General features: G+C 42.9%; 1 protein-coding gene and 1 long non-coding RNA gene across 4 annotated transcripts in view; one reads left to right on the top strand and one right to left on the bottom strand.

Annotated features, from left to right (window-relative positions):
• hip1 (huntingtin interacting protein 1) overlaps positions 1-27,913 on the top strand; it is a 320,161-nt gene that overhangs the window by 115,632 nt on the left and 176,616 nt on the right. For 2 of the 3 annotated variants that reach the window (XM_072243134.1, XM_072243135.1), the window contains exon 2: positions 27,081-27,144. In XM_072243134.1, the coding sequence (XP_072099235.1) occupies positions 27,081-27,144 (64 nt within the window). Of the gene's footprint in view, positions 1-27,080; positions 27,198-27,913 lie in introns of all 3 variants that reach the window. The other variant, XM_072243136.1, reaches the window with a different exon arrangement.
• Positions 1,900-19,309, bottom strand: LOC140187703 (uncharacterized). Its single transcript, XR_011883140.1, has 3 exons — positions 19,164-19,309; positions 5,913-6,006; positions 1,900-2,137 (listed from the first exon to the last, which is right to left on the bottom strand). It is a non-coding gene; the product is annotated as an uncharacterized lncRNA (long non-coding RNA).

Raw genomic sequence — 27,913 nt, 5'->3', positions numbered from 1 at the left:
GAGTTTTGTCAATGATAGTTGGCAAGTAATAAACACAAAGACAATTCAGAACTGTTTTGCTCACTGCGATTTTAAGCATTGAGGCTTGGAGATGCCAGAAACAGTTGGGAGTGAAAATGAAATGATTTCACTACTTAAGTTAGGAACTACAAAGAATTTGAAAGTATCGACAATCACCTTGAATGTTACAATGAAAATGAAGACTTGGAGGATGCAATTGTTGACAGCATTATATGAAGGTGGTTGATTGTCTGCACTAGGTGTCTGCATTGATATTGTTCACTTTGAGTCAATCAAAACAACACAAAATGTGTACTCTGGATGAATTCCTCCATCGATAACTATTTGAAGCTAATACAGTTTTGTAGTACTGTAGTAGTTTGATAGTGTTCTAATTTGTTCTGTATTTCATTTGTTACGTACCCCGTAACTGGGTTGCCAAACCAGCAGAAATGGATCACTCAGTTGGAGTCTGGATTACTAGAACTAGGAAAGTTTTATTAAAGAAACAAGCAACACAGTACTCTACTCAAAAGGATAATAAATGCAACAGTTCAGCAATGATAAACACACATGCGCACAGAATTAAGATAACAGGATTAATCAAGCTCTATCGTTGTCTAGGGGTAAATGACCAGTTTCAAAGTGACGCAAATTTCAGTTCAATTTAGTTTAGTTCAGTTCAGTTAGCAGTAATCGCTGCCGTGGCGATGGACAGTGGGGGGAAGGAGAGAGAGAGAGCAAAAACGAATGAATATTCAAGGCTTCCACACAGACCTTCGCAGTCAGCTTTCGGGCGAGTCCTTTGTGATGTCATCTGAGGTCACTGACCGTGATCCCTCCGTTTCCAGATACGATCGTTTATCTGTGGTGAACCCAGCACCCAGGCAAGGGTGGGCACACACCAGGTTCCCGCCGATCGTGCCTTTCCACCCTGTGCGTCTATGGCCCGGTACTTCCCACCGACTTGTGAGAGACGCACCACTTCCAGGGTCTTGTTATCTCGGGTGTCGTGTGTGTCCTGCCTTAGCGAACCTGTCCCTTTTTATCCCCCTGCTGGGGTATCGCCTGTCCATCACTTCAAACAGTTCAGGGTTCAAAGGGGGAGCCGATCTTGACAGCTCTCCTTCCTTCATTAACATCTCCAAATGCTGCTCCATTGTTTTCCTTATCTCTCTCTCTCCTGAAGACAGGTGGCAGACCAACTGCTGATTCCACTGGTGCCAGCACAGGACAGCTACATCTTAATCTATGTGTATTCTTGTCACACATTTAAATACTTAATTTAAGCCATCCACTTTGACCACTGTCATTGGCTGACCAAAGGTGGTGATGAATCATCAGAGAGGAGGGAAATTGAAAACCTGGCGGAGTGAAGCCTCAACAACAGCCTCTCACTCAATGTCAGCAAGATTATTGCTTCAAGAGCACAAAATCCGAAGTACTGTGAGCCAATCCTCATTGGGGAGGGCCAGCAACCTTAAATTCCTCAGTGTAATCATTCTTGAGGATCTGTCCTGGGCCCAGTACACAAATGCAATTAGGAAGAAAGCATGGCAGTGCTTCTACTTCCTGAGGAGTTTGCAAACATTTGGCATGACATCTAAAACTTTGACTAACTTTTATAGGTGTGGTGGAGAGTGTATTGACTGGCTGCATCACAGCCTGGTATGGAAACTCCAAGGTCCTTGAAAGGAAAATCCTACAGAAAATAGTGGATCCAGCCTAGTCCATCAAGGGTAAAGCCTTCCCACCATTGAGCATGTCTATTTGGAGAGCTGTTACAGGAAAACACTCCCACCACCCAGGTCATGCTCTTTTTATGCTGCCGCCATCAGGAGGAAGTTACAGGAGCCTCAGGACTCTCACTACCGGGTTCAAGAACAGATATTACCCCTCAACCAACAGTCTCTTGAACCAAGGGAGATAACTTCACTCACCATATCACTGAAATGTTCCCACAACTTAAAAGACTCACTTTTAAGAACTTTTCATTTCATGTTCTCAATATTTATTGCTTATTTATTTAGTATATTTTTTGTATTTGCATAGTCGCCTTTTGCATATTGTTTGCTTGTCCATCGTGTTGGGTGCAGTCTTTCATTGATTTTACTATGTTTGCATTTTCTAAGTATGCCTGCAAGAAAACAAATCTCAGGGTTATATATAGTGACATATATGCACTTTGAAAAAGTTTACTTTGAGCTTTGTTACTCAGTTGAACAGTAGTTTATCTTTTATATACTTATCTCATAAAACATAGAACTGTAGTACTGTATTGGCCCTTCAGCCCATAATATTGTGCCGACCTTTTAACCTACTCCAAAATCAATCTAGAGCTTGCTTCCCTCCCCCATAGCTCTCCATTTTTCTTTCATCCATGAGGCCATCTAAGAGTTTGTTAGATATCAATCTGTTCAAGTGTCTATTAAATTTACATGAGGAAACTTGACCATTTCTGTCACTTATCGAAGTTAGGCAAAAATCTTTTGATGCTGTGACCTGACTAGGAGTCTTGGTGTTCTGAGCTTCCAGTGGAATGGGCCTGAGGCTGACATTCATGCTCTCCAAACAAAAAAAAAACCTTCAGCAGTCATACCTAATCTGCTCCTAGGTGGAGCTGGGCTCCCTTCATTTCACTTAGAATCTCGGTCGCCACGGAGATGTCTCTGCTGTGCCTAATGGTGGTCAGATTCCTACAGTCACGTTGTTGTGTGGCACTGAGCTGGGGACTCTCACCAGTGTGAGATCAAATACCCTCCCACAACATTTCATTGCTTCTACAGCTGTACCCTGGCGGTATAAATGAACGTGGAGGAAGTGGTGGGGAGAGCGAATCCCCACAGACTACATGAGATTTATGGAGGTTTGACTTGCCCACCGACAAGGCTCGCACAAGAGTGCAAGCTTGGTGGGATACCAGATCTGACACAACCTTTGAGAATAAATGTGAGAAGAAAACATTCAATTTTCCCAAATTAGGGTTTTATAAATGTGTTAGCAGGCTCCAACAATGCAGACACTAGGGGTGACAGCAATTAGGGATAATGTGTAACTTTACTTTCTTTTAACTTCCTCTTTAAGTAGGTTTGAGCCTTCCACCCAGAAGGTGTATAGTCCTGGTATGTGGTGCTGGTTTGCTTGAACTCTCTGAATTCTTGGTCAGTGGTCAGACTGGGTCTGAATGTGACAGCTCCCTATTTCTCAATGTTTTCTTTCTTCCCATCTACCCTGACCCCTTGAGAAATAGCCCTCACCCTGGAGCCCATGGTACAGGTAATTTAGAACAAAGACAACTGCTCTGCCCAAGGATTGGTACCTGAAGGGCAACAGGGAGTGAAAGGACAGTTACAGATGAGCAATTAATGGCTGTCTTCCAGTGATACCAATGTCCTAAAAAGGAAAAAAAAATGTAAAAATGCCATGGTTAGTTAATAAAGTGTTAAAAATCTGATGTACTGTTTATCAGCTTTGCAGATTCTTTTCCTAATAAAAGCAGAAAATGTTGGAAATGTTTAGCAGATCAGGAAGCATTTATAGAAAGAAAATAAATTAGTTTAATGTGAATCCACTGAGAGTAAGTAAGGCGGAAGAGACTGATAAAAATCCCATAGACAGCAAAAGAAAACTTTGAGCTTGGCATTTCTGAAAGAGAAGTGGGAGTGAATTTGAAAGTAAAAGAACATTTTAAACTGCAAGTTAGACAGTAACTGTTTGCTGTCAGTTCTGATGAAGGGTCTTTGACTTGAAACTCTTTGTTCCTTTTCCACATACACTGCCAAATGTGAATGATTCCTGAATTTTCTTTTTCCGTTTCATATTTCCAGAATTTGTTGCTTTTTTAAAACAATTCATTAGGGGTACAAAGTGAAGATGCAAAATTGGCTTCTCTGTGCTGGTTTTAGGTTGGTTTCTGGTGATGTGGATATGGTTTATGACATAGTCATAACTAAAATGGAAAGTTTCTTGGTAATAATCTTTATCTTCTGAACCATTTGAGATCTTAGTTGTCGTTGGGTGTTTTGGGTCTTTAATCATTAGACACCCTCCCCGAGGTGACCCAGCCAGGGTTGATCAGGCCTGGCTTGTGATTTTTCCCATGACCCAGGGTAATGAGAGGCATGTAATTCTGAGGGTAATATTTTTAAACATCATTACCTGGCTCTGTATGCCTGGGATTGCATGGGTTAAATTGACAGTTTTTACAGGGTATTTAGTATTACTGCACCTGAGTTTAGTGGTGACTTGTTTTCTGTGGACCCAGCTTGGGTTTAACTTACTGGTTCTCTCTCACCTTTTGGGTACAAGTGGAAGATGACAGGGAGACCAAGAATATAATTCCCTATGGGTTCCAGTCGTGCAGGAATCGAATCCAGAGCAGTGCGGTAGTGTAGCGGTTAGCACAGTGCTCTACAGTACAGGCGACCCGGGTTCAATTCCCGCCACTGTCTGTAAGGAGTTCATACATTCTCCCCATGACAGTGTGGGTTTCCTCCGGGTGCTCCAGTTTCCTCCCACAGTCCAAAGACGTATGTCCTGTTAAGTCGTAGGTGCTGGGCATTGTGGGTTGAAGGGCCTACTCCACTGTTAAATTGGGAATGCAGATATATCGAGGACTGGAGAAGAATGAGATCGGACTCTGAATATTATGTATGGAATTATAAATGAGAATTTCATTTGTCAGGCCTTGCTTAAAAATATGTACTGATTAGAGGCACTGGATGTATACAGCAGTTAAACTTCTGAATGAGATCATACCTGTACAGGTAAAACATAGGAAGCACCTGGGAGCAGGCTTTAAGGTAGGAGGCCCGGCTGAGGATTTCCACAGCAGGTTAGCTGCGATGACCATAAATATTGGGAGGTTGATTTGCATGATGTTTGAAAGCACTATCTGCCCGTGAGGCAATGAAACTAACAATAGTGGTGAAGGTCAGTGAGGACATTATATTCTCATTACAAGGTGGCCTTGTTGGATTTTGTTTTTTGTGGGAAAAGGCATAGAAAACTAGTTTGACCAAAACCAAAAAAAAATGCACTTAAAACATCTTGAGAAACAGGAAATGCAAAGTGACCAGATTAACCTAACATGATTTATTGGGGCACTATTATGTCAGGCAGTTCTGAGTTGCGTTTGTTACCATTACGTTTCTTGTTTCCACTCCTGCTGTGTTGAATATATGAGAAAGACAGCATGGTGTTCTGATCAAAGTGGATTTTGAACAAATGTTAGGTCTGATTGCTGAAGGAAAACTCAGGCTAGCCATTTCGTCATTGTGGAAGTGATCTGTGGTGCAGGTTTTGTAACTACAATGTTCGAGTTCAGTTCCTTTGTCCATATTGTAAAGCCACTAGTAAGTCATGGGTACACGGTGTTTGAATACTGTTAGAGCAGCTCAATTCCCTCTAATTCTACCCATCCCGAAGATGTGCAAAATTATTTTCCCCTCCACGGTACCATGCACTAAATAACTTTGTTTCCAAGCAGCTGGTTTCAAACTATTTCTTTTGTTCCTTATTAGTTCCCCAGCTGCATCTCGCCACAGTGTCAAAGGGATTTCAAGAGTATGGTGTCCATGCACAACATTGGACTGACCCCAGTTTGTTCCCTGCTGTGTGCAATTGACTTCACCATGTAGACCCGGAAAAGAAATGATTTGACTTCTTGTTTGCCATTCAGGGGTTCATGTAGATATTGAGTTTGAACATGGGTTACTTTTCTGCTAATACTCTCTTGGATGAACTTGACCCAAGTGGTAAACTGGTGAATTAGATTCCCTGATGAGGGGTCTTGGCCTGAAACATCGACTGTACTCTTTTCCATAGATGCTGCCTGACCTGCTGAGTTCCTTCAGTTGTGTGTGTGTGTGTGTGTGTGTGTGTGTGTGTGTGTGTTGATTGAATTAGATTACCTGTCCATTTCTGGTTCCCATCACCATTGAGTTTCTCTCCACTCCAATATCTCTGGCTTAAAAAGTTAGAAATATTCAACAGGCTGAGCAGCATCTGAGGAGAGAGAAACAGCCAACATTTCAGATCATCAGCCTTCCATCGTAATTGGAAAGAGTTTCCGAAGCAGCAGGGAAGGGGAAGATGAAGGAATTCTCTTTGCAAAAACCTACAATGAGGTTTAATTCACAGTAGCCAGTTACCTATCATGGGTTGTGTCTTGGTGAGGTGTACACGAGCTGTGAGAAAGCATGCCAAATGGACGTGGGCAGCATCTGAGGTCAAGGTGGAATATAGCCCTGGGAAAGTGTTGATTATCTGAAACTGTTGAACTCATTGAGGGTAAGTGTCTCTAACCAAAAGGAGTAGTACTGATTTTGCAATGGCATTGCACACAGTGTAATATTGAAACATACTGTAGATCTGGCTAATGGGTCTGTTAGAGTGTATTCTGGAGTTATGGTATATAGCAAAAATATTTTCATTGCGGAACGAATACAGCAACAGTTTAATAGGCTCTTTCTTGAGGTGGCAAGACTGGCAGAGAGACCGAGTTTGTTAAGGTCTATATTCACTGGAGGTAGATCAGTGAGAAAGGATTTCATCAAAACCTATAAAACTTTAATAGGGTTAGACAGACAAGATTCAGAGAAGGTGATATCAATGAATGGGGAGTCCAGAAATGGGAGTCAGAACTTCAGGGTATGCCATTTCGAATGGTAGTCAGAAATATTCTTCATGAGGTTGATGAATGTGTAGAATTCTCTATCATAGAAAGCAGCGGAAGCCAAATCGTCATATAGATTGAAGAACACGATGGAAATCTTTCTAAATGCTGAAGGGTTGAAGCAATTTGGGGAGGTGGAAACGAGGTATTGAAGTGGATGATCAAAGATTATCATATTGAATGGTGCAGCAGGACTGAATTATCAACCTCTGCTTCCATTTTAATTCTGTCTGTGGGCTTATTATGGAATGTGGATATCATTTCCAATGATGACACTTGGTTCCATTCCTAATTACTGCTGAGCACAGTGCAGTTTAGGTCTAACTACACGGGTGGGACTGAAGGTACACAGAGGTTTGACTGCGCAATGTTTGGAGGTTCCCTTTCCTCAACATGAGTGATGCAGGTACACAGTATAGTCACTCTGATCCAGTAATTTCTTTATACTTAAATGACAAACTTATTTAAGTACTTGTATTCCAGTTTCTTAAATGCCATGATAAATGGGATTCAAGAGATTCTATCACTTAACCACTCGGTATTCTAATTTATTTGCGGGCATTGCTGCTTGGACGCAGTGTTCCTGATGTGAATATTTAGTGTTTCATCATTAAGCAGTTCAGTCGCGAGTCAGAGGTGTTTATTTTTCTGGCAAGGGTTGGGTTCAGATTAGCCATTGTCAAGTTGAATTTGATCTCCCAATAGCACAGGTTCCTAACCTAGGTTCCATGGACTCTTTTTAATGTTATTGGTCCATGGCAGAAAAAAAGATATACCTTGAGCTCACGGAGTCAAATGCTGCTTTTTGTATACCCATAAGTATACTTTATTGCACTGGGACGTCACCTCTGGAATTCACCCTATCGTCCACACTTGGATGAAAGCTGGTTTAAAACAAATCACTGTTATTACAGGTATCAGTTAAGAGCATTGTGATTGCTCTTTCCATCACTCTGTGAGGTCTTGAAGATTGGGGTAATTAGAAGGATTCTATTTCTTGCTTTTTGATAGCGCATTCTGAGAATTTACCAGCATTATGTTCCAGTAGTGACAGTTTGTGAGCAGAATATCTTGTGGGTGAGTTATATTGGGGTGTGGCAACATTAAAATACTGGGAGCAGGAGAGGCCTGAGGGTCAGGCCGTCTCCATTACCAAATGAGTGAATAGTGACAAAGGATCTTCAGCTTCCTGGTTTGAGAATTCTGAGTGTTAAAACTCTGAAGGAAAAAGTTCAAGAAACTTTTTTTCAGACTGCTTTCTGTGCATCAAACTTAATTTCCCCCCATAATGCTTGCTGTTCTCGTTTTAAACTCAGAGGGAAAACATTTACCACTCCCCAAGGTCGGGAAGCTAGACTCATCCTCTGCAGATCTGTTGGGATCTTCTGGTGTATATTGGGGAACCACTTCAAGCATCTTCATTCTGTCCACCTCAAAAGACAGAATTTCCGGTGGCTACTTACTTCGACTTTGCATTCCCATTCTAATATGTTTGTCCATGGCATCCTCTACTGCCTTGATGAGGCCAAACTCGGGCTGGAGGAGCAAGACCACGTGTTCAGTCTGGGTAGCCTCCAACCTTCTGGCATGAATATCAATTCCTCTAACTTTTGGTAATTTCTTGCCACTCCCTCCTCTCTTCTTCCATTCTCCATTCCAGTTATCCTGTCACCCTTTCTCTTCTCTTCACCTGCCTATCGCCTCCCTCTGGTTCCTCTCCTCCTTCACTTTCTTCCTTGGTCCACTGTCCCCTCCTATTAGATTCTTTCTTCCTCAGCTCTTTAAATCTTCCACCTATACCCTCCCATCTAATTTAACCCCCCTTCCCCACCCTCTCTCACCTTTTCCCTCATTTGATCTCACTCATGACCTGCCAGTTTGTACTCTTAAACACAAAATAATCTGCAGATGCTGGGGTTAAAGCAACACTCACAACACGATGGAGGAATTCAGCAGGTTGGGCAGCATCCGTGGAAACGATCAGTCAATGTTGCAGGCCGGAACCCTTCGTCAGGATGCTGCCCGACCTGCTGAGTTCCTCTAGCGTGTTGTGAGTGTCAGTTTGTCCTCTTCACGCTTCCCATCTTATTCTGGCTTCTGTCCCCTTCCTCTCTACTTATTTTCTTAATGTGTAGTCTCATAAAACGCTGTCCTTCCACAAAATCAATGTTACTTTGGAATCTCTCAGGTTTATGTGTCTCTGCTGGTCTCCATTAAGATTAAAATCAGGGAGGGATGGTATGGCAGAGATGCTGATGCAGAAGAACCTGCAGTCGATTGTGCCATTTGTAGCTCATCAAAAGAGTGCTTGAAACCGTGGCATGAGCCAGTGGGATACCTGTCCAGATGGGTCTTTGACACCAAGGACATGCTGAGTGTGCATGCAGACAGTGGGGGAAGTTGATTTTTCAGTCTCAGCCTTGCTAAAAACTCTTCCCAGTCGCCATGTGGCTGATGGCTCGGGTAAACTGAAATGATGGGCGCTTGTGAACTTGTGCGACTTCTGGCTGGTGGCTAACGAAATGAGGAAACCAACTAAATACTGCGGAAGTGTCTCAGCCCAAAACGTCAGCTGTACACTTTTCTATAGATGCTGCCTGGCCTGCTGAGTTCCTCCAGCATTTCATGTGTGTTAATGAAATACTTTGTTCATCACTCTTTTTCTGTCAACATTGTAAGTAATCATCTGTAACTTCCCTTTGGACTTGGAGGCAATGCATTGTGGCAGAGGCAAGGCAAGGCGGGGGGCCTGTTGCTGAGAGTGTGCAAGAGCGTGAAAGATCGGGTACAGGCCGAATTGGTGCGGCAAAGTCCAGCGTATCCAAGTGGCAGAACCTGTTGTTTGGACTGAGATTTAAGTGCCGGGCCAGATTGAAAAGATCAGGATGTTGAGGCCCAAGGCGAGGTTCAGGCCGGTTAAGATTACTGCTCGAAGAGGCAGAACCTGATGTTCAGATGGAGCCGGGCCAGATTGCAAAGGTCAAGGTGTCAGGGCCTTAGGCAAGGTACGGACCAATTAAGATCACTGCTTTATGATCACTTGTCTCTGTGCTAAACTATGAGACTCTTGTGGACTTCAGTTCAGGGTGCTATTTGCTTGCGGTTACTATTTGCATGATGTTTATTTTTCATTGCACATTGGGTGTTCGAGGTCTCTTTTAATGGGTTATTTTATTTTCGTATGGACATGATGTGTTTTTTAAAATTCTCTGCACTGTGTGTTAGACAGTCTGTTTGCGTATTTATAGGGTTTGTTTTTGGGTTTCTTTGTTTCGTGGCTGCCTGTAAGGAGGTGAATCTCAAGGTTGTATAATGTATATGTACTTTGATAATAAAATATACTTTGGACTTTGAACTATTGGTTTATTGTTTTCACATATACCAAGATACAGTGAAAAGCTCATCTAGAGCTAGAATAAAGTGAAACTTTAACAACGCAGATTAAAATGTTAGGGCTTCCGAAGAACTGCAGTGCAGGTGAACAAAGCGTAAGGTCATAATGAGGCTGACTGAGGCCAAGAGTCAATCTTATTGTACAAAAAGCCCATTCAAGAGGTCTGGTAACAGTGTGATAGAAGCTGTCCAAGATCCTGGTGGTATGTGCTTTCAGGCACTTGTATCTTCTGCCTTATGAAGGGGGGGAAGAGAGATTGTTTGGTGGGGTCCTGGCACCTTAGATTAAGCCGTTGCTGTGCTTGGATTCTCAGCCACAACCCTGTGATCTCCATTAGGAAAATTGTTCCTTGTGTTAATCCCGTTCTATTGGTGTTTTGTTTCTGTTGGAATTCCTGTACAATATATTGGAAAACCTTCAACTACTGCTTTCTGGGGTAGACACCCATGCTGTAGTTGCAGTTCGACCAGAGTTGCAGCTCCTCAGAGAAAATATTTATTCTGGATTATTGATGGAAGAGCCAAAGATCTCAGATATTTTTGATACATTGACTAAATTGTAATGGAAACTACCTTTTGTGCCTCAGGATTCTTCAGGAGGAGGCTGTAATGGATCTTCAAATTGGAACTTCTGCTAAATATGGCTGAAAATTCTTCAGTTGTGCATCTTTGCTTGTGAAGAGGGAAGATGGTCATGGAATAGGGATTCCCAACCTTTCTTATGCTATGGACCTCTATCATTAACCGAAGGGTCCGTGGATCCAAGGTTAGGAACCCCTGGTTCAAGTCATTTTTACACAGAGGGAGGCCAGTCAGCCCATCGAGTCTCTGTTAGCTCCCATCAGCAATGCCATTGAATGCTTACCCTCGCAAACATGAGGAAATCTGCAGTTGCTGGAAATTCAAGCAACACGCACAAAAAATACTGGTGAACGCAGCAGGCCAGGCAGCATCTATAGGAAGAGGTACAGTTGACGTTTTGGGCCGAGCCCCTTCATCAGGACTAACTGAAAGACGACAGAGTAAGAGATATGAAAGTGGGAGGGGGAGATTGGAAATGATAGGTGAAGACAGGAGGGGGAGGGATGGAGTTAATAGCTGGAAATTTGATTCGCAAAAAGGATATGATGCTGGAGAAGGAAGAGGATCATGGGGCGGGAAGCCGAGGGAGAAAGAAAGGGGCAGGGGAGCCCAGAGGATGGGCAAGGAGTTATAGTGAGAGGGACAGAGGGCGGAAAAAAATAATAGTAAATAAATAAGGTAATGTTTACCGTTATTTTTTCAAAACTATTGCCCTGTAAATCGTTCCCTCTAATGCTTGTACAATTCAATTTTGAAAGTTTGATTCACTTTATTTCTCTCCCCCGTGGAGGCAATGAATTGCACATCATAAGTAATCTGTGCTTAACATGTTTTTTTCCTCCAGTCTCCTGTCTAACAATCTGCACTGTACTTCTGCCATGCCTGGAAATGGATTTTTGACATCAGCAACAGCCATAAAGCAATCATAGCTCAAAGTAGACAATCAGTCCCTATATTTGAATAGTCAGTGGGGGGAAAATCCGTCAGCGGTTAGCAAACAAGCCAATTAAAGTGCTCAGATTACTTCAGATACTATCTTTATTTGGACCTAATATCTGTTGCTCAAATAACAACTGCAGCTTTATATGCACAGAATGAAATTCGTTTGTAAATAACTTTGTGTGTCCAAAAACTCAGGACGATAAGAGGAAAGTAGCAATAGAAATAAATGTTTTGTTCACCTTGAGTTTCAAGTAGAAATGCATTATAAATGTTTCCTGTGGTGGGGGAGTCAAAGGCCAGAGACACAGCCTCAGAATAGAGGGATATCCTTTTAGAGAGGAGATGAGGAATTTCTTTGGCCAGAGAGTGGTGAATCTGTGGAACTTGTTGCTACAGGTGGCTGTGGAGACCAAGTCACTAAGTTTAAGGCAGAGATTGATAAAATCTTGATTGGTCATGGCATGCAGGGATACAAGGAGAAGGCTGGAGATTGGGGCAGAGCCAAAATGAAATGGTGAAGAAGACTTAAATGTGCCAAATGGCCTAATTCTGCTCCGATATCCTATAGTTTTATAAATAAATGTTAATGCCTTTCTCTGAACTTGATAGTTGATCTTCATTAAGTAAGCAAGATATAGGCTTCCAGCATCTTGTGTCGTAATTGAGGACCAAATGTGAAAATACAGACACGTGAGGAAGAATTATTTGTGAGAAAGAATTTCTTAGCCAGAGGATGAACTTGAATCAATGAAGGATACTTGACAGTTGTGGCAGGGTTTGAATACCATAACATCTTGTAAAGTTAAATCAAGTGGCGTAGGCGACAATAGGGCTTCACTTCCAGATGAGCTCAACACCTTGTCTGCTCGTTTTGACCATCAGACCATGAAGGAACCATCACAAACTCCTACATCTCCCGATCATCCCATGATTTCAGTCTCTGAAGCCGGTGTGCAAGCTGCCTTCAGGAGGGTGAACCCAGGAAAGGCATCCAGCTCAGACAAGGTACTTGGACAAGTACCTGTGCTGATCAACTGGCTGGAGTCTTCACTCAGATATTTAGATTATGAGAACACTCAGTCCTCTTTTATTGTCACTTAGAAATGCATACATGCATTAAGAAATGATACAATATTTCTCCGGAGTGATATCACAGAAAACAAGACAGACTAAAGACTAACACTGACAGAACCACATAATTATAACATATAGTTACAGCAGTGCAAAGCAATACCATAATTCGATAAAGATCAGACCATGGGCACAGTAAAAAAAAAAGTAGTCTCAAAGTCCTGAGTCAATCGACTCCCGAGTCCCTGATAGCAGGCGGCAAAAGGGAGAAACTCCCTGCCATAAACCTCCAGGCACCGTCAACTCGCCAATGCCTTGGAAGCAGCCGACCCCAGCCGACACTGAGTCCATCCGTCCGAAAACTTTGAGCTTCCGACCAGCCTCTCCGATACAGCCTCCCGAGCGCCATCCTCTGCCAAGCGCCTTCGACCTCGCCCTGGCCACTGAAACAGGCAAAGCCGAGGATTTTGGGGCCTTCAGCTCCGGAGATTCCGGTTACCACACAGTAGCAGCGGCAGCGAAGCGGGCATTTCAGAAGCTTTCCAGATGTTCCGCTGTGCTCTCACGTCTGTCTCCATCAAATCAGGATTGTGCACGGTCTCCTACTTGACAGATAACAGACATCATCACCGAAGTGGCCGCGCACGCTGCCATTGCGTCGCCATCTTCTCCCCCCCCTTGCTACCTGGTGCCCAAGAAGAGTGTGGTGACCTGCCTGTATGACTATCGCCCATTTGTACTTGCATCCACAGTGATGAAGTATTTTGGGAGGCTGGTGATGAAACATATCAACTCCCGCTTGAGAAGTAACTTGGATCTGCTGCAATATGCCATTTGAAGTAACAGGTCTACATCAGAGCAACACACACAAAATGCTGGAGGAACTCAGCAGGCCAGGCAGCATCTTTGGAAAAGAATAGTCGATGGTTCGGGCTGAAACTCACCTGATGAAGGGTCTCTGCCTGAAATGGTAACTGTTACTCTTTTGCAGAGATGCTGCCTGGCCTGCTGAGTTTCTCCAGCGTTTTGTGTGTGTTGCTCGGATTTTCAGCATCTGATGATTTTCTCTTGTTTGTGAGGTCTAGATCAAATGGCATCTCATTGGCCCTTCATTCAACCGTGAAACATCTGGACAGCAAAGATGCAGACATCAGGATGCTCTTTATCGACTACAGTTCAGCATTTAATACCCTGCAAAATGATCTCCAAGAATTGGTTGTCAATACCTCGTGCAATAGGATCCTGGATTTCCTCACTTGCAGACCCCAGTCAGTTTGGATTGGCAGCAACATCTCCTCCACGATATTCATTGGAACAGTTGTACCACAACACGGTGTCCTTAGCTCCCTGCTCTGCTTACTTTGCACTTATGACTCTGTGGCTAAGCACAGCTCCAATGCCATATTCAAGTTTGCCGGTGACTCCGCTGTCATCGGCCGAATCACAAGTGCTGATGAATCGCCATATCAGAGCGAGATTGAAAATCTGCTTCAGTGGTGCAATAACAATAATCACTTACTCAATGTCAGCAAGACCAAGGAGTTAATTATTGACTTCAGGAGAGGGAAACCAGAGGTCCTTGAGCCAGTCCTCATCAGAGAATCAGTGGTGGAGAGGGTTAGCAACTTTAAATTCCTCAGTGTTATTATTTCGGAGGACCCGTCCTGAGCCCGAGCACGCAATTATGGAGAAAACACAGCAACACCTTTGTTTCTTAGGAGTTTGCAGAAGATTTGGCATGACATCTAAAACCTTGACAAACTTCTACAGATGTGTAACAGAGAGTATACTGACAGGCTGCATCACAGCCTGGTGTGGAAACACCAATGCCCTTGAACGGAAAATCCTCCAAAAAGTAATGTGTACGGCCCAGTCCATCACAAGTAAAGTCCTCCCCACCATTGAGCACATCTACACAAAATGTTATCGTAGAAAGCATCATCAGGGACCCCCAGTACATAGGACGTGCTCTGTTCTTGCTGCTGCCATCAGGAAGAAGTTACAGGAGGCCTCAGGACTCACACCACCAGGTTCGTGAACAATTATGACTCCTGAACCATCAGGCTCTTAAACCAAAGGGGATAACTTCACTCAACTTCACTTGCCCCATCATTGAAATGTCCCCACAACTAATGGACTCACTTTCAAGGGCTCTTCATCTCATGTTCTCGATATTTATTGGTTATTTATTATTATTATTTCTTCATTTTGTATTTGCACAGTTTGTTATCGTCTGCACTCCGGTTGAATGTCCTAGTTGGGAGGTCTTTCATTTATTCTGTTCTTATTCTATAGATTTATTGAGTATACCTAAAACGAATCTCAGGGTTGCATGTGGTGACGTATATGTGGTTTGGTAGTAAATTTACTTTGAACTGTGAATTAGTAGATCTGTGGAATGCATTGTCATGGTGGTGGCAACCAAGCCACTGGGTATATTGAAGTTAGTTATCCCTGTGATAGGATTTGGGGCGACAAATTCAGTTTTGGGTCATGTGGGACATTATAAATGTTTTAATGCAGGCTTAGAGTATGGAGAGAATGGAAGATAAATGTCCAGCATTTGCTGTTGGCATAACAATGTAACCAAAGTAGCTTTAAAACTGAAAGCAATTTATGGCATTTTCTTGAGCAGTTAAGCACCAGTTACAGTTGAAAGTCTTGCACCCCATAACACTGGGGCATTACAATTTTCCTGTAGGAAGTTGATAAGAACTAGTGCTTTGACATTAGTTTTATTTCAATAAAGTCAAATAACAAGATTAAGATGGCACTACTACTTCTGGTTCGAGTGACAACTTGTTAGTGGCCAATGAAACAAAAAAAAACAGCTGAATACTTTACTGTTCACACTTTTTCTGGTAAATGGTCACTGCCAACAGTGGCCTGTGGGTTCCCTGTCGGAGTTGAGCAGAATTATCTGTATGATACGGCATTTTTGCGGTGTAACTGGAGTCTCGCTGAGTTGCAATATGGCCGAGCTGGAGTGGTTTCGGAGGCAATTCGATGCGGTGGTGCCAAGACAAGGCGAGGCGTGGAAAGATCTGAGGTTTGATTCATTTAACAGCCAAACTGAATTGGAAAGGTCAGATACAGGCCATATCGAGGCAATGGGGCCCGAACCCCTGGGCCAGGAATGACCCAAGGTTTGGACAATTTAAGTGCCAGGCAAGATTGAAATGTTCGGGGTCTTGGGATTGGAGATGAATGACGGGCCAATTTGGCTGACTCCTCCGTGGGGTTTGCTTGACTCTGTGCTGGTCTGAGGTCTTCTGAATTTGGTTCTATTGGGGTTCTTTGTTTCTTGGCTGCCTTTCAGTGTTGTATGAAGTATACATGGTTTGATAATGTACTGTGAACTTTGGACCTTGAATCAAACAGCACAGAAATAGGCTCTTCTGTCTGTCATGTTTATGGCAACATCAGGTTTTCATCTGTATTAAATTCATAACCTTAACTGTCTTGGCAATTCAAGTGCTCATCTGATACAAAAATATTATGAATTTCCTATGCCGTATTCCCAATGTAGAAACTATTGAAAGCTTACCCTCCTTGTGTCAGATGTAACTGAATTTGATTAAATGCCATTTCATTGCACCATACATACATATACTTGTGCAAATGACAATGAATTCAACTTTGACTTTCAATTCATAATTGCTGAATTACCGATCTGACTCTTAGAAACTAATTTTGTGCATAAGCCATTGTCTCCCTCAGTCTCTGATAAATATTCCTGAGATTTTTAAAATGTTTCTACAGTGTGGTATATTTCAGTTTCAACCTTAATCAAAAGAAAAATGTCCATAACTGTTAGGTTTTCTGTAAAATGAGTGGAAAAGTTAGTTGTAAATGATGAATTTTCTTTCTGGTTTGTGACCATTGAGAATTCTTCAAGCCTGATTGACAACAGCAATATTCTTTAGTGTATTTTGTCCTCTGAAACTGGCATCAAGGAATGGGAAAGTCCTTTCTTGATCTAAGTGAGCAACCTAATTCTAGGTTGGTGACAGCTAGTGGCTATTTTTAACTTCAAGATCTGGCTTGATGCTTTTAGGATCACAAATTTCTGAAGCAAGAACTGAATCCAAAGCCATGATAATTCAGTTGCTAGCTTTGGTCCACTGCAACCACATTTCTCTTCCTACTTGTTGTGAGTATGCACTCCTAACCAAGTGTTTTCAGATAGTTCAGTGCTCTCTATCTGAAATTCAGATGTTTAATTTTAGACTTTTGTCTCCTAACTGTGAGCTTCTCAATCATGGGAAATGAAAGGTTTCCATTATTGTTCCTTATCACTGTACTTGGGAATGGTAGCATGGTCGATACAGTTCTGGACAGGCAGACAAAGATCTGGAGTTCAAATTTCACCCTAGCAGATTATGGAAATGTAATCTGTATTCTTAAGAAAGGCATTTGTTCAGAGGCTTCTCCTCCGATTACTTAATTTAATTATAAGTCAACGTTTGTGTTTGTATGTGACAGAATTGCATAGCTTTTCTCTCATTCATTTTTCAGTATCTGGATGTTAGGGGGCACTAGCAATTTCACATCCCTAAAATATTTATCAGCTCAGGTGAGGAGCCAACTTGAAAGCTACACCTACAATGGCATTGGTAAGGAAGGTTTAAGGATTTGTATCTCACAGTGATGGTATATCTCCACATCAGAATAGTCTGTGACTTGTCGGTTAATTGTAATATTTTTCTGTAGGCGATACATAATGGTGAAGTTTTAGAGGGGATTGAGTAACAATCGAGCTGACTGATGCTGTAGCCGTAGTGTTTATCAACTTGTCCAGTTGAGTAATGACTCTGAGAATATTGATGTTAAGTGACCTCATAATGGTGATACCATTGAATATCCAGGGGTGGGTAGGTAATTATACCCTCTCAAACGAGTAATTTCTTGGTGTGTTTGTGGCAAGGATGATACTCCCAGGTCTATGCCTGAATATTGTCTGGGTGTTGCTGCAAGAAGATGTGGACTAATTCATTTGCTGAAGAGTTATAAATGGAAATGAACTTTGTGAATTCCTTGGTGTGATCATCTCTATATCTGACTTTATAATGGAAGGAGGGTAAGTCATGAAACAGCTGAAGATAACTGGGCTGAGGACACCACCCTGAGGAACTCCTGCAATGATGTCCCAAAAGAAGTATAACTGACTTCCAACAACCACAACCATCTTTGTTGACTTGGGTATGGTTGCAACCACTGGAGTGCTTTTCTACATGATACGTTTTGATGTGCTTGACCATGACTCCTTAGCATCACTTTTGGTCATATGTTACCTCGATCCTCTTGCCTTACCTCTGGAATTCAGCTCGTTGGTCCTTTTGAAGCGCGAGCACCTTATGGTCAGGAGCCAATTAATCTTGGTGACATGCAAACTAGGCATTGTTAACCAGTATATTGTTGAATACCTGTGATTTAATATTACTGTTGAGGGCATCTTTAACTACTGGTTAGAAGTAAACTGGGTGATAATCAGCCAGCTGGGATTATCCTACTTCTTATGAAACCTGAACAATTTTCCACATTATTTTGTAGATGCTGGTGTTGCAAACTGCACTGGAATGGATTTGCTAAAAGCATAGTTAGTTCTGGCTCCATGGCCTTTGTTGTCTCTTAATAACATTTAGAGTGATTCAAGTTAACTGAAGAGTCTTTGACTAGGAGGAAGCTGAGATGGATCATTTACTCTTGCCCTGCCACACCTGAAAGTGAAGATGTTTCTGGAGCTTTCGCCTCCTGGTGGCCATACACTTAAAAGCTTTACCGTCCTGTGCTGGTTCTACAACTTCAATTTCCTGTGTGTGTATTGTAGATGCCCCACAGTGGCGTGTCTGGCAAACTGCCCACCTGTAGGAGGCTGTGATTTAAGCATTGACTTCACAAATCATCTCAAGAATCCACTAGACTGGAGAAGAAGCAGTAGTAAGTTATCCTTGATCCTGAGGGACTGCCTGAGAAGAGCTATCAGTTGTGACTGCTTGATTGTTGAGTTGTTGGTAAATGAAGTAAAATTATTTTGTTAAAATAGACAGAATAACATCTTTTGTTTTCCATTTGATGAGGATTTCACCATAATAAATTGAATTTAACCAAGTAATGAACTTACTCCAGAAAGCCTGAAGGATTTTGAGTTGGATTTGATTCATTAACTGCACATGTCATTTAAAAAGGAACCAAAGAAGGGAGAATGCCTAATTGTTGAGATGACTAAGTTGATTTCAGTAGAATATAGACAAATGAGTAGGTAAAGCCCCATGAAATTTTGTGTGGAGCAAGGCGATGTGAAATATTTCAGGAGAAAGAAAGATAAAGCATTTATATCTATGAGTAAAACATTTATGGGGTGGAGATTCTTAAGTATTTGAAGTTTAAAAGTAAGATGAGAAGCTCAGAATATACAGGACATTGCAATCATCCTGTGCTGTAACAGACCCTGCAGCCCACTGTCTTCATATTGTTCTGAATCAACTATTTTGCCTACCTTCTTTTTAAGCCCATCACCCCTCCTGAGGCATGGGCTGGTGTATCCTTCCTCTCCCAGGGATGAGGCCTTGGAGGCTTCTGTTGACGTTTCTGCAGCACTGGGTTTTTACAGGATGGAATTTTAGCCCCGTGGCCAATCCCATTACCCAGGGAAATTTGCAGCCGGGCTTGGGACAGTCCATGGCGGAGTTATTTTGCCTGTCTAATGTTTATATAATCGTGCAATGTTACAATGCAGTAAAAGTACAGTGCACTCTGAGCTAGCTTATTATATCTAGTACTTTACGTTCTGTCAGTTCTTCGAAATGTGGCTCTTCACCTTCAATGGTGATGTGGGGAATGGATGATCTACACATAAATAAACTGATCATTATTCTTGACTCTCAAGTGTTCTTTTGCACAGAAAATCCTTTTTTACCCTGGCCTTTGCCCAGAGGCTTGGATTACGGCTAATGACATTGGAAATTGAATAGTTTTTTCCGCCAAGGTTATCCTATTGGAAATTGAATAGTTTGTACTGCCAAAGTTTATCCTAGGCTTAATTTACGTTTGCATCTCCACAGCCCTGTTCTTCGCAGTCTACGTGCTATTGTAAAGTTGTTTATTGAAAAGATTCTAAAATGTCTTTTTCTCTTGCCGTTTCAGAGGCATATTATTTCAGACCTCTACTTATCTTTAAGATGTTCCAACAGGATGCAGCTTTAATCTTGTCTGTACCTGTTTTCTGAGCAGCGCCTCCTTACGGCAGGTTTGCTGAGCTGTTGGAGAGGAGATGAGAACCATAGATGAAATCTGTCAGGTTTTGGGCCCCATATTTCGGAAAGGATGTGTTGTCATTGGAGAGAGTCCAGAGGAGGTTTACGTGGATGATTCTGGGAATGAAGAGATCAACATATGAGGAGTGTTCGGCGGTTTTGGGCCTGTACTCACTGGAATTCAGAAGAATGTGGGGATTCTCATTGAAACCTAATGAACGTTAGAAGGACTGGATGGGGTGGATATGGAGAGGATGTTTCCTATGGTTGGGGAATCCAGAACTAGAGGGTACAGCCTCATAATTGAGGGGTGACCTTTTAGAACAGAGATAAGGAGGAATTTTTTTAGCCAGAGATTAGTGAATCTGTGGAATGCTCTGCCGCAGGCTACGGTGGAGTCAGAGTCTGTGGGTGTATGTAAGGTGGAAGTTGATTGTTTCTTGATCAGTCAGCGCATTAAAGGATATTGCGAGAAGGCAGATGCATGGGGTTGAGTGGGAAAAGGGATCAGCCATGATGGAATGGAGGAGCAGACTCGATGGGCTGAATGGCCTAATTCTGCTCGTGTCTTATGGTCATATGGTCTATAGTGATATGTCAGGATAGAGCCGTTGCTGTAAAAGTAGATGCAGTGTGTGGAGAGACTGTGAGGAAGGACAGTCAGTGGAAAAAGCATAATTGCAATTAGCTGGATGGGTTGAAAAGTGTCTACTTTAATGTGAGAAATATTAAGGACAATGGTGAGTGCATGGGTCAGTACGTGGAATTAGGACGTGGCTGTTATAGAGACTTAGTGGTCACAAGGGCAGGAATGGCAGCTGGATGTTCTGGGGTTTAGATGTTCCAAAAGGGATGGAGTGAGGTAGAAGAGGTGGGGGAATGGCATTGCTAATCAGGGGTAGCAGAAAGGGAGGGCATCATGGAGGGATTGTCTACTGTGTCGGTCGAAGTCAGATGTAGGAAGGGAGTAGTCTATTGGGTGTATTCTGCAGACCCACTAGTAGCAACAGAGAAGCTGAAGTATAAATCAGGAGGCAGATTTGAAATGATACAAAATTAACAGTGTCGTGGTCATGTGTGACTTCAGTTTCCCTAATATTGATTGGCATCACAGCCGTGCAAAAGGATTAGATGGAGCAGAATCTGTTCCGCTGGTTCGGGAAGGATTCCTGACAGGCCAACTAGAGCAGAGTCCATAATGTATCTGGTACTGGGCAACAAACCTGTCAGGAGCAATTTGAAGATGGTGACCACAAATCCCTGATCTCTCCCGTAGCCTAAGAGAGGGCCAGGAGTGGACGGTATGGGAAAGTATTTAATTTGGCGAGGGTGAAATACGACACTATTAGGCAGGAACTTGGGAGTGTAAATTGGGGACAGATGTACCCAGGGAAATTCACAACGTAAATGTGCAGGTTGTTTCTGGATCACGTGCATGGCGTTGTGAATATGTTTGTGCCACTGAGGCACGGAAAAAAAGGTATGGTGACACGAGATGTGGAACATCTATTCAAGTGGAAGATAGGATTATACAGTACTTGGGGTTTAGGAAACAAGCATCAGACAGGTCTTTGAGAGTTATAAGACAGCCAGGAAGGACTTGGGAGAGTTAGAAGAGAAGATGAGAAGGCTTTGGCGAAGCAGAGTAAGGAAAAACCCGAAGACATTCCACACGTACGTGAAGACAAGGTGGATGACTGGAGTGACTAGAGGATGACTAGATCAGGAATAAGGGAGGAAACGTGGCTGGATCGGAGGTAGGGGAGAATCTTAATGTATACTTCTGTGTTCACCAGTAAGAGGGACCCTGTCAAATATGAGGAACAGGCTGATGCGCTGGGACATGCTGGTGTTCAGAAAGAGAATGTGCTCGAATGTTTGAACATCATTGGGATAGTAAAGTTCTGTGGGACGGTCAGCATATTCCTCAGATTCCTATGGTAATGATCCTTGCACCCTCACTAGCCACAGGAGTACTGCCAATTGGAGGTTGGCAAATGTTATTCCTTTGTGCAAGATAGGGAATGGGGATAAACTTGGTAATTACAGACGGGTAAGTCTTGCATCAGTGGTGGGCAAACTATTGGAGAAGATTCTTGGAGACATGATTTACAAGCATTTGGAAAATCACAGTCTGGTTAGGGATAGTCAGTACGGCCTTGTGAGAGGCAGGTTGTGCCTCACAAGCCTGATTGAATCCTTTCAGGAAGTGACAGAACAAATTGATAAAGACAGAGCAGTGGATTCAGAATTGGCTTGTCCACAGAATGCAGATTCTGGTACAGATGCACATTGCTTTATTGGAAATTCTGAAATCCAAAAAGCTCTGAAAACTGAAGTTTTTTTCGCCAACAGCTGATGTCACTCAGTTGTGACGTGGCAGCACGAGCAGAGGCCGTCAGATGTCAGTTGTGGCTCAACGCTCGTACTGGTTACACGTGCATTTGCTGTTCGCTGATATTTTGTGTTCACTGTTGACTTTGTGTTTAATTTCACTGTGAAAATGTCAAAAAGAGCTGCAGATACCCCTATGGGTAACAATGAGAAAAAGAAAGGGAATCTTCTCTATCAATAATGCAGAAAGTGAAGTTATTGCAGAAGCTTGATCGTGGTGTATCTGTGCGGCGTCCTACTGAAGAAAATAGTGTCGGAACTGTATATGATTTAAATAAACAAAGACAAGTTACTGAAGTTTTACAGTGACGTTCTGCATTTATTCCAATAAGTCAAAGCAACACTTTCAGTACGCTGGATGAACTCAGCAGGTCGGGCAGCATCAGTCAGAAACAATGAGTCGACGTTTCGGGCTGGAACCCTTCGTCAGGACTGAAGAATGAAAGATGGGGAAGGATTTGAAGAATGCTTGTAGCGTCAGTTGATAGATCAGTAATTTGAAAGACAAAGGGGTGGGAGAGGGGAAGCATTGACGTCATAGCCCTGAAAACAATGGGTAGTAGAAGAAGGAGGCGGAACCATGAGGGAGCTGGGGGAGGGGTAGAGTGAAATAGGGATAGAGGAAGGGAGGGGGAGGGAATTACCAGAAGTTGGAGAATTCTATGTTCATACCAAGTGGCTGGAGACTACCTAGACGATATATGAGGTGTTGCTCCTCCAACCTGAGTTTAGCCTCATCATGGCAGTAGAGGAGGCCATGTATAGACATATCTGAATGGGAATGGGAAGCAGAGTTGAAGTGGGTGGCTACCAGGAGATCCTGTCTGTTGTGGCGGACGGAGTGGAGGTGCTCGACAAAGTGGTCCCCCAATCTGCGTCGGGTTTTACCGATGTAGAGGAGGCCGCACCAGGAGCACCGGATGCAATAGATGACCCCAACAGACTCACAAGTGAAGTGTTGCCTCACCTGGAAGGACTGTTTGGGGCCCTGAATGGTGGCAAGAGAGGAGGTGTAGGGACAGGTGTAGCACTTACACTTACAGGGTAAGTGCCAGGTGGGAGATCAGTGGGGATGGACGTGTGGATAAGGGGGTCGCGGAGGGACCGATCCCTGCGGAAAGCGGAGAGGGGTGGAGAGGGAAAGACGTGCTTCGTGGTGGGGTCCTGTTGAAGGTGGCGGAAGTTGCGGAGGATAATGTGCTGGATCCGGAGGCTGGTGGGGTGGTAGGTAAGGACAAGGGGAACTCTGTCCCTGTTGTGGTGGCGGGAGGATGGGATGAGGGCCGAAGTGCGTCTACCCCCTCCCCCAGCTCCGTCATGGTTCCACCTCCTCCTTCTACCACCCATTGTTTTCAGGGCTATGACGTCAATGCTTCCCCTCCCCACCCCTTTGTCTTACAAATTACTGGTCTATCAACTGACGCTACAAACATTCTTCAAATCCTTCCCCATCTTTCATTCTTCAGTCCTGACGAAGGGTTCCGGCCCGAAACGTCGACTCATTGTTTCTGACTGATGCTGCCCGACCTGCTGAGTTCATCCAGCGTACTGAAAGTGTTGCTTTGATCTTTTACAGCATCTGCGGATTACTTTGTGTTTACATATTCCAATAAGTCATTTACCATGTGTTTGATTCAGTTTGTTTGAAGCTGTATATTTTTATGTTTTATTGAATGTTTTTGTTGGAAATAAAATTTCTTCTTGTCACTATTCCCTAAACAATACAGTGTAACAATCATTTACATAGCATTTACATTGTATTAGGTATTATAAGTAATCTAGAGATGATTTAAAGTATACGGGAGGATGTGCGTAGGGTTGGTGCGCCGCTGGGTCCTAAAGTCCATTGCACTGATACAGGTTAAATAAGGGACTTAAACATATGTGTTGTTTGGTATGGGGGGGGGGTGGTCTGAAATCTGAAAAATTCTGAATTCCGAAATGCAACTGGCGTGAAGGATTTCGTATAAGGGATTGTGGACCTGTATTAGGTGCACCATATTCTGCCTGGGGGGCAGGGTTGGTGACTAGTGGGGTTCTGCAGGGATTTGTTTGGCAACCCCACTTTTTCTGATTTTTATAAATGACTTGGATGAGGAGATGGAAGGGTGGGTGAGTAAGTTTGCAGATGACATGAAGGTTGGTGGTACTGTGGACAGTGTAGAAGATTGTTATTCATTACAATGGGACATTGATAGGCTGCGAAGTTTCAGATGGAGTTCAGTCTAGAACACTGTTATGTGAGTCACTTTGTAAGGTTGAACTTGAAGGCAGAACATGGGATTAATGGCAGAATTCTTGGCTGTGTGGAGGAACAGAGGGATGTTGAAGTTCATCTCCGTCGATCCCTCGAAAGTTGCCAAGCAAGTTGATGGGGTCATGAAGAAGGCGTACAATGTGTTGGACTAATAGAGGGTTGAGTTCAAGAGCCACAAAATAATAATGCAGCTCTGTAAAACCCTGGATAGACCACACCTGGAGTTTTGTGTTTAGTTCTGGTCACCTAGTTATGGAAAGGATATGGAAGCTTTAGAGACAGCGCAGAGGAGATTTACCAGGGTGCTGCCTGTATCAGAGAGCATGTCTAATGAGGATAGGTTGAGAGAACTAGAATTTTTCTCTTTGGAGAGAATGGGAATAACAAGTGACAATTGAGAAGGACATGATAAAAAGAGGCATAAATAGAGTGAACTGCCAGAGACTTTTCCCCACAGTGGAAATGGTTAATACAAGGTGGCACAACTTTAAAGTGTTTAGAGGAAAGTATAGTGGCTGGGAGAGGTCTTTTTTAAAAATGCAGAGTGGTAGGTACATGGAATGTACTGGTGATAGAGGCTGATGCAACATGGACATTTCAGAGACTCTTTGATAGGCACAGAGATGAAAGAAAAATGGAGGGCCATGTGGAAGGAAAGGGTTTTATTGATCTTGGAGTTGGTTCAAGGGTTGGCCCAACATTGTGGGCCAAAAGGCCTTTGTGCTGTTCAATGTTATTAGTCCTAGCGGAAGTAGTAGCTTTGGTAGCATGTAGACAAACCAGTCTTGCTTATTTTGTGTTCATTTCTTCCCCATAATGGACATGGATATGGTGACAGCTTCTGTCTTTCCCTTGCCCACACTGGTGCTTACATTTCTGACCACAGTTCCTCGTCTGGGTTCTTCCATTTCTATCCAAGACTTTGGGAAAATTGCAATGACAATATGAACATTATTGAATCTGTGGAGCAACCAAGTACTTATAATGCTACAAGGATGGCACAGCCCTGGACTTAAGTCTTTTGGTGAGCAGAATTAGGTAAAGGAGCTGCTGGCCACTTTCTCCAGTAGTTGCTCTTCATTTCACAGAAATATTTCCAAAGAGTCTTCCACAGGGGTGTTCTACGGCTCGTATATCTCATCTCAAGAGTTCCTTGGCTTGTCAAAAGGGCACAGGGATAAAGCTTGTGTGATCTGAAATAATTTGGGTGAATTTGGCTCATGGATGAAGGAAACTGTTCCCATTCCCTTATGGTACAAAGACTAGGGCTATCAAATTTGGGTCAGGGAAATGTGTACATGTTTACACAGTGAGTGGTTTTGCCAGAAACTTGTTGTAAAGGTGCTAGAAGTAGAGACAATTAATGGATTTAAAAGTAACATGTACATGAAAGCCCCGCAGCGAAAACCCCACCTTTCTCGGGCTCTGTACGTCCAGGGTGTATACACTTTGGTCCCACCAAACCCATGAGGTTGGCATGTCTCGCCCACCCCAACCCCTGCTGATGTGACTGCTGAGTGATTTACTGTCCACCTGCAATCACCCATTGACAAGAAATAACAGATTGTACATTGCATACAATTATAATGAAGGTATATTTATGAGCATTAACTCAACCAAAGAATTATTAAAGAAAGGAAAGAAAAAAACCAAAAGGGGCCCATTTAATTAAACAATTAAATATGCACATAAGTTGGAGATCATCTTGAACTCGTCTGTAACTCGCGTGCTGGACCCTCAGTCTGCGCGAAAGCCCACACTACCTTCTGAATGTCACTTGAAATCTATTTTGAGCAAATGGATCTCCCATGGGAGTATTGGTCCATCCTCCCTGAAGCCACCTTGTACAACAGGGACAACGTCCTTAGCCATCTTCCCTCCTGTCTGCTCCCAGCTCCTGCCAAAAATAAAGACCTCAACCCATACCAGTATCCCTCACAAAACCTCTCTGCCCAGTGTTCTCCAGAACCTTCTCCCAATTCCGCCATCCTGATTGGCTGACGAGCTGAAGGGACTGCTCTTACAGAACCGGTAAAATGAAATACCTTTTGCACAGCAGTAAAAATCTTAACCAGGGCGTTACATACACTTGAATGATTTAAACTTTCTTTCAGAAAAATGTCTTTCAGCGTCAGTATGGGGGTGATGGGACTGCATGGATTGTTGCACAAAGCTGCACAGATTTGATGGGCGAAAGGTTACTGTACTGTAATGATTTCATGACTGCATGACAGATTGAAATAAAAGTTGCAAAAACATTTATTCTTTTATGTTGAAAATGCTGAGCTAAGGAAGTCTCATCATGGAAAGAGAAACAGGAGTTGATGTTTCCGATCAATGGTTTTACTTCAGAATCGATGAAAGATCATCGACCCAAAGCATTAATGCTCTTTTCTTTTCTTGTTTCTAGCGTCCATGTTGTTCCACTGCTGTATTTTAAATTATTTTATTGGCATTCATCTCTGAGAAAGATTTGATCTCTCATTCTCTTTTATTTTTTTTTTTGCAGAGCGTCAGCATCAATAAGGCTATTAACGCACAGGAAGTTGCTGTGAAGGAAAAACATGCCAGAAATATCCTTTCATTTGGGTGGAGTTGGACAGAGCACAAAAGGAAGCCTTATTCGGTCTGTGTTTGTTTCCCACTGACGGGGCTCTGAGTGTACGGACTGTGGTTTCCTCGTCATCGAATGTTTTCAATGTGTTGTGACTGGGTGGCAAGGTTTTCTGATGATACACCCTGTACTTAGACACATCAGTCACTGTGGGAATTGAGTGCACAGTTTACAGGTGCATCCAGGAGACTGGTGGTGGTCATTGCCTTATATGGGAATATTGTGTGCCACTGCTTCTTGACGAGACTTTTGGCACACTATCTTGCAATTCAAAACTGGGAATGCTGTATTTTGTTTTCTGCGTGTGTGTGTGTGTGTATATATATGTATAAATTGGCTGTTGGTCTCCAGATTCTTGCCCAAATTTATCATTCCACTGTGTGACACCTTCCATCCTGTTGTGGCCTGACATCAGTACAAAGGCATTTTCTGGCAAAGGTGCCCTGGGGGTGAGCAGGTGCTGGAACCCTGCTCTTTTAATTCCCAAAATTTATTTTTCCCCACCCATGCAAGTATTTTCCCTTGGGAAGCTGAGGTTTTTGATTCTCACAGCTGATTGGATTACTGAAGTGTGCATGTGTTTAGGTCTGTTTTTGTTACTCTTGGGAGTTTTGTTTTCTAAATTACAACCTGCACTTCAAGTGGGAGATTAAACCAGGGATGCCTCTGTTTGGTCACATGGCACAGGTTGTCATCATATATCATGTCACTATTTTGATATAGGGTAG

The sequence above is a fragment of the Mobula birostris genome, chromosome 25 (assembly GCF_030028105.1).
Source record: "Mobula birostris isolate sMobBir1 chromosome 25, sMobBir1.hap1, whole genome shotgun sequence".
In the NCBI taxonomy this organism is placed as follows: Eukaryota; Metazoa; Chordata; class Chondrichthyes; order Myliobatiformes; family Myliobatidae; genus Mobula; species Mobula birostris.
This window is presented reverse-complemented; position numbering and strand designations above follow the sequence as displayed.